Source organism: Pelmatolapia mariae, linkage group LG20, assembly GCF_036321145.2.
Source record: "Pelmatolapia mariae isolate MD_Pm_ZW linkage group LG20, Pm_UMD_F_2, whole genome shotgun sequence".
Classification (NCBI taxonomy): domain Eukaryota; kingdom Metazoa; phylum Chordata; class Actinopteri; order Cichliformes; family Cichlidae; genus Pelmatolapia; species Pelmatolapia mariae.
This window is the reverse complement of record NC_086244.1, coordinates 603261-610881: the sequence shown is the minus strand read 5'-3', so window position 1 is coordinate 610881 and position 7621 is coordinate 603261. Positions and strand designations below refer to the sequence as shown.

At 47.2% G+C, this 7621-nt stretch overlaps 1 protein-coding gene across 1 annotated transcript; it reads left to right on the top strand.

Moving 5' to 3' along the window:
• The first annotated feature begins 5902 nt into the window (after positions 1–5902).
• tmem81 (transmembrane protein 81) lies at positions 5903–7217 on the top strand. The gene is made up of 5 exons (XM_063463582.1): positions 5903–6154; positions 6222–6367; positions 6564–6679; positions 6856–7049; positions 7122–7217. The coding sequence occupies exons 1-5, from the start codon at positions 5903–5905 to the stop codon at positions 7215–7217; spliced, it is 804 nt and encodes a 267-aa protein (XP_063319652.1).
• The last annotated feature ends 404 nt before the right edge of the window (positions 7218–7621 follow it).

The window sequence follows — 7621 nt, the reverse complement described above, 5'->3', positions numbered from 1 at the left end:
GCTTTACACAGGACTTTTTTCATAGAGCAGCAGTAGAAGTAGAACCTGCCCATCGTCTCACCAGCTTTAAGGCATGTTTGTGAGTTACAGCAGAAAGTCAAACCTCTCTCATTGGCTGCTTTCTTTTTCACAGGATCCAGCATCGCGCATGGTGAGGGTCTAGCTGACCTGCTGGCAGGAACGATGAAACATTACTGTCAAGGAAAACTGCACAGGCTGCTGCATTTCAAAATACAGATGTGAAATCTCCATCACACTAAAGAGCAGAGCATTGACTGAGAAATGTTACAAGTTTCACTGATAGAGAAACATCAGAGGAATCAGGCTGTGGATCGTAACCAAAGCTGCAGAGTAAACGTGAACCATCAGGACACTTTCATGGAGGCTTCACTGTCCCCACCATCATCTTTGTGATGCAGGCAGAGTTTATCTGCTTTTACTCTGTGGTTCTTCCTTCTCCACCCTCGTCCTGCAGCATCTCCTCTTCATTTTCATCTTCCTCGCTGTGGGCCTTGTGGAGTCGAGTTTGACAGTTATTGGTGGGTGCTTCAGTCGCCATGAAGCAGACTGTTTGGCTGAATGATGTGCAGCTCTGTAAAACTCTGAGTGTGTTTCAGGTGTTCAAACCATCAGCTCCCACAAAACAGCCGAGCTGCAGGTCGACACGGAGGAATCCACGGTGGATCCTGAATGTGACGGATACAAACTGACTGTTCCTGGATTTAGTAATGGAGGCAGGTGAGTGTGGTGACGTGCAGGGAAACAGAGGGATGGCGCTCCCCAAAATGGAGTAGAATAGAATAGAATATCTCTTTATTGTCATTGGACACGTACAACGAAATGATGGGTGCTCCACGGCAACTGTGCAGGAATTAAATATAAACAATGAGACGGCAGAAGAAAGGACAGACAGGAGAAATACATCTAAAACAACAGAAAGGCACTCATGGGAGAACAAAGTGATGGAGGTGTATAAAGGTCTGAGTCTGTGTGTGAGTGACCTGGCTGACCTGAGGCCAGCGGGTCAGACAGGTGGTGGGCGGGGTGCCTGGCTTACCTGAGACAGGAGGATCTGGCGATGGCCTCTAGGGGTGTCAGAGGGCAGCTGGTGATGTTTTGGCGGGTTAGTGACCCTCTGTGCAGGCTTCCTGTTGCCAGTATTTGCCCCTGAGTACCAAACACCAGGCAGGAGGAGAGCACGCTCAGTTTGTGTTGTTGTGTGAAAGCGGTGGTACACACAGACACTTAAGAGCACGTGTGCTCACACGATCAGCTGGGATCCAGCAGGTTTCCATCCATGTGACAGAACTCTGGAGTGACTCCTGAAGTAAGTCAACACCAGCTGATGAACTGTGTGTTCTTGACTCTGCAGGAGATCTCTGACTCCTCACAGCAGAATGACTCTCCACCTCTGATAGGTCTCCTGGTTAAACCTGGGTTTGGGGCGGGTCGCAGTTACTCCTTGAAGGTCATCAGCAGGAACACTCGGCAGAATCTCAGCAGTCGCTCTGATGATTCATTTCTCTTCTTTGTCTGGTGTGATCTCTGGCTGGGCTTCATTTTCCTCAAACCGGGCACAAGCACAATCCTGGGCTGAGCTAAGCCCCTCCCACCCTTTGTAAAGGCAGCAGGTACACCGACAGACTCGACTCTGCTGCTTTATTCAGCTTCAGCGTGATTAGTGTGAAAAACAGAATCAGGAGTTCATCTGCACTAAACCTGCAGACGTGCGAACATCTGCTGCACAGCACACAGCTGATGTGCTTTCTTTGTCTGTGTGAACTTCAATCTGCAGTCTGTGGCTGTCATGTGGCGCCTTCTAGTGGTCACAGTGACAAACTACAGCTCAGTGCATTTCCCCAAACAGCTCAAACACACAGCAGCGCGGCCCACAGAGTCTTTGAAACATTATCGAGCGCTCCGCTTTTCTAAAGGTACAAAATGACATAAAATGACTTCAGAGAACAAAGAAAATCAAACAATCACCACTTTATTCTGTTTTTGTCATTTATTAGACGTCACACATGATTAGAAAGTTACATTTGTGTTATTATGGACGTCACTGTTATATTATCTGTTATTAATGCTGCTGAGTTTATCAGAACATATAGAACCACAACATGTTCAACTAGTGATGTATTTATTATTAATAATAGCAAAATAATCATTAATAATGATTGATTACAACCTGATACTTCATGTTTTTATATGTTGTGTTTACCTTGTGTTATGTGTTATTAACGCATCAGTATTGCAGTGACTGAATAAACAGGAAGCAGACGTGTCAGTGTGTGTAAGCAGCAACAATCCAACCTGACGTCTCCTCTGAGCTTTGCAAACCAGTTCACTGCCATCATCTCAGCACCGACACTCAGAGGAGTCCCACTCACACTCGGCCACCATCGTGGGCACCACACCCACCACATCAAAAACTCCACCCGTCAAAAACTCCAGAGACTCCCCCTGGATCCAGATGAAACCACAGCGCTGTGGTCTCAGGCTTGCATGCTGAGGCAGTGGAGACGGTCAGAAAGCGACTACAACAAGACCCCTGCTTAGAACACAGAAGCTTCACCCCGATCAGACCTGCACACTGTTACACCTCTGCCTTACCTCCACGTATTTAAATACAACCAGGGCAGTCACAAACACACACAAACATGGGTGTGCCGTGGGCCCCCCGGTGTCACCGCTTGGAGCCAACTTTTACATGGAGGAGGTAGAAACTAAGGCTCCTGGCTCTTTCAAAGGGACAGCACCTGGACGCGGGTACAGATACGTGGACGCCACCTGGGTCAAAATCAAAAGTAGAATCAGAATGTCTGCTGCAGCAGCGTCTCTGTGGTCTCACAGCAGGGCGGTCCTTCAGTCAGCCTGAGCTTCATCGTGGTGTAAACACTGCTATGGATCAATACATTTATTGACTAGCAATGATGGGAAAACGGCACTCAGCTCACATTTTACCTGCTGAGTTCTTGGTGCTACCTGAAGGCTGACTACATGACGATGTCGCGCTGACACAGAGCTCACACCGGAGCTCGTGTGGGAACTCCACCCACATCTTTACTCCCTCGCATTTACACCTGACGCAGTCTTGGACACGTTTGTTTCTGTGTCTGCTCATCCAGCTTTAAACTCTATTACCCTTCCAGGACCTGAAGCTCAGTGAAGCACTGCAGCCAAACCATTTGTTCTCTGATTGGATTGTTACATTTGTGATTGACATGACACTGACCTATCAGGTGAAAGGAAGAAAAATCGGGTCAAAATTTGTACTTTCAAGTTGAAACTGACACACAGCGAGGGCGACATGAGCGCACACTTTCACACACACACACCTTAACAAAAAAATGTGCGTCAATATTTTTTACAAACACACAGATTCTCATTTATATGTAACACCTGCTTAGTATAGTTAGGCTAGGCTTACAGACTAGATTTGAGAGGAGTAAAATAAATCTGAGAGAACTGAATGTTGAACAGCCGGCAGGTTTATTCAGTGTTGGGAAGGTTACTTTTAAAATGTATTCCATTACAGATTACAGAATACATGCCCCAAAATGTATTCTGTAACGTATTCCGTTACGTTACTCAATGAGAGTAACGTATTCTGAATATTTTGGATTACTTAATATATTATCATGCTTTTTACAACTACATGAATGTCCTATTGCTGTGATTTATTACTGTTACTGAAGGTCCGCGGCTCCGAACCGTAGTAAAGGGACCTCTGGCTAATATGTCGGGTTCGTGTCGGGCTCGTAGCTGAAAACTAGCTTTACTTTGTTGTCTGGGTCAAGTTTGCTAGCGAGAGACAGAGAGAGGCGTTGAAAGGCTGCTCCAACGGAACTTATTGTTTGGGAGGAAAACACGAACACAATGTACAGTTGAGTCTTAATAGCTTACTTACAGCTGGGCTCGTCAGGCACTCTTCTTGGCTGCAGTGGTTATTATTATATTTACATGCTTCCAGCTCCCGTTTCTGCTCCGTGACAGCTCGGACTTTTCCTTTTTCTCCCTCCCTCGCTCACAGACACATAACGGGTATGGCAGTCCATTCTCCCTGCAGCACGGACTACACTGCCCATCAGGCTACATGCTTTAGAGCTATGCCTGTAGCATTCTGCCTATTAGCTTAGCACAACAACAACAACAACAACAACAACAAAAAGGCGCTCTCTCACCCAGGAAACACGCAGAGAGAGAGCGTCACCCTGTAACCATGGCAACCGTGACGCTGCCGCCTGGAACAACAACATAGCTGTCAAACAAAACCCAAACAGTCCTGACCCGCGACAATATGAAACAGGAAAGTACCGCCGTGTAATCCATTTATTTCAACAAAGTAACTGTATTCTAAATACCACCTTTTTAAACGGTAACTGTAACGGAATACAGTTACTCATATTTTGTATTTTAAATACGTAACGGCGGTACATGTATTCCGTTACTCCCCAACACTGGGTTTATTACAACATTACAATGATGCGATAAACCAGTGTAAGTAACAGAGACAATTAGACCTGAGTCCTGATGAACAGGATACGGTGAGTTCAACAGATTCTCCAAAGAACGACCCGTATGGAAGTAAGTGGTTTGTTCTGGATTATCTGAAATCCTGCGATTTGAAGAAGTTCAGTCTGTTTTAGACGATACAGAGTTCACACTGTTGCAGCAGTTACATTAGCTTAGATTTTCCTGCTAACTCACAGAATTTCCAACAAACAAACAAACACACACACACGCACACGCACACGCACACGCACACACACACACACACACGCACACACACACTCCACCGGGTTTGGTCGAGAGCAAAACAAATAAAAGGCTCTGAAAAGCACATAACTCTGAGGTTGTTAAAAGAAGACTGTAACACTGTAGCTTACTGCAGCAGCTGTGCTTATGTTGCATTCACGGGACTACGAAAAATCACGGTGTGTTCAAGGGGCATTGGAAATAATGATATAAGGCGAAAAAAGTACCAGTAACCATGTCTATAAGGGTTACATATAGATGCACAAACATGAAATTTTCAGATATTTTGGTTTCCAAGGTTACAAAGCTCACACCTACACGTCTGATTTACAGGTACAAAGTATTCCTGAGCCCACAGAACGTCGCCACCCTGGAGCTGTGGTCGTCACGACAACTTTACATTTGAATGTAAGTGCTGTTGGTGACACACTGAGCTTCACCGAGCAGGTGAGGTCACCTGTTTATCCAGTCTAAAGCTTTCTGTCTGCTGCTGATAGAGCTGCGACACCGTCCGACAGACGTGTCAGGGTTTCACTTTCCTGAGATTCAAAACCAAAATCAGCTCATCAAACTGAGACTAAAATCAGGAAATAATCAAATATGAGTCATGAAATATTCATGAAAAAGAGAAAATAATGATGAGCAGTGAAATTAGACGAGGAAAGCTGATCTTAGCCACGAGCTAAAGGAAGCTAAAAGTCACAAAATCGTTGTTTTTAGTTACAGGCAGCCCGGCAGCGAGCTCCCACGTTTCTTATCTCAGTGAAACTGAGTCCCTGTAAACGTGTGCTTCTTTTTTCTATCAGGATCTGTGACAGAACGGAGACTTTCATGCTATCCTCCTGACAGCATCACCTACAACCACCACGAAGCTTCTGCTGAGCTTTAACGTCGCACCCATCATCTGCTGGAGGTAAAGGCGCCATCCAGGGAGAACTTCCTGTCCTAAACCCTTAACCGACCAATCAGCACACGTTAGTATGATGGCATGGTTTCTGGCACGTGAGCCACGCTGGATTCTCTGAGCCACTGTACAAATCGTGACCAAACTTCCTGTCAGGATTCAAAGTAAAAGCTGTGGCTTCATCATAAAATGAAAACAAACAGTTTCTTCTTCTCTGCAGATTTCCCATCAAACCTCAGAATGCAGAGCGTCGGGCTTCAGCGCCGCCTCCTCGTCTCTGTCTGCCTCTTCCTCCGCCTTCTGACCTCGGCTGAGTTGCAGCAGGTGGAGCAGCTAGAGCAGGAGGTGCAGAATGTCCCAGTGGAGGTCATCACTGAGAGCTCCCCCTGCAGCGCCACCTGTGGGCTGGGCCTCCGGACTCAGACTCTGTGCCTCCTAAATGACAGCAAGGCAGCGATGGAGGAGAAGCTGCCGAGCGGCGGTGAAGCAGAGGTACAGACGTGATGCTGCTGAACACAGGAAGAGGAGGACGTGGTGACCATCTGTGTTTGACCTGCAGGTGACGGAGAAGTGCCGCGTCCGGGCGGTGCAGTGCATGGACACGTGGCAGTGTGGACTCCAAACCATGACAGTCACATCCGGACAGAGGGTGGAGGTCGACTGTGTGGGAGACGTGATGGAGGCCACGGGGAGGTTCTCCTGGAGGTGAGGAAGAGGTCTCAGTTCGGTTTTTAAAACCAACCTTTGGGACGGCTGGACCAGACGGGACGTTTGGACAATGAGATGACAGGACTAACCTCCTGCCGGAAGGCGGGCCCTCATCGCGTCCTTCAGTTTTAGATTTCATGTTTATTTTATTCTGATCTTCAGTCTGACTCTGTCGGCTTCTTTTACGGCTCAGGGTGTCGTGGCGTTACGCCCGAGGGATCATCAGCACCGACGACGCTCTGTTCGCCCGCTGGGACGCTCCCGAGCTGGACCGAGTGGTTCTGGACCCCGTCAGAGAGGAGGATGCAGGTGAGCGCACCTCTGCACGTGCTCAGTCAGACCCACATTGTAGGAGTGACGTGATTCTGCTGGGATACACCGTCACTAACCTGTGAAAGCTCTTCTTCTGTGGTGACGCTGACACTAAAGGAAAATATTTGTGAGAGTGAAACTCGAATCAGACTGACTCCTCCCATCGTTCTCAGGGACGTACCGCTGTGACGTGCAGGACGCCGCCTACCGCAGGGTCAAACGGGCTTACTGGGGCATCCGGGTTCTGCCCGTCGGGGTCCTCAGCCTGGACTACGACAGCTCCCTGGCCCTTTGGGATGAAGGCGAGAAGAACCAGACCGGAGAGGAGGAGGAGCAGAGGAAGATCTTTCCCTTTGCTCTCCTTGCGGTACGTTTGGTTTGGAACACGTTCATTTAACGCTTCTTTGTGTTCAAAGTTTGGCTGCTGCTTTGGTCACAGATGGGCGTCAGTGTTGCCGTCGCCGGCGTCTTCGCTGCTCTGCTGAGAGGCTACGAGGTGATGAAGAGGATACGGAGGAGGAGAAGAGGGATTTAAAGGCGTCTGGTTCCTTCTGAATTTTACAACCTGCTTCAAATCATTGAAAATCATTAAAGTCACGTAAAATCATTTTTCACCTTTGTTATTTTTTTAAAAAAAATTATTTTTTTTGCCTGTCCCGTTTGGCTCTTTTGCCATCAGAATTATTGTCTAAAGGCGAAGAAAGATGCCCAACGGATTTACTTTACCAAATGGACCATCTCAGCCTTGCCGTAATGGTCTATTTGATTCACCTTTTATTGTTTATTTTATTTTATTTTCACTTGCTAAATACGGGACAGACATGACTGGGGAAAAGAAAGGGGAGGAAGAAAGAGGGAAAGAAAACCAGCGGGGAAGAGGGACGGGGATAAAGGGCAAAAAACAAAAACCAACAGAATAAGCAGACAAAAAATACATCT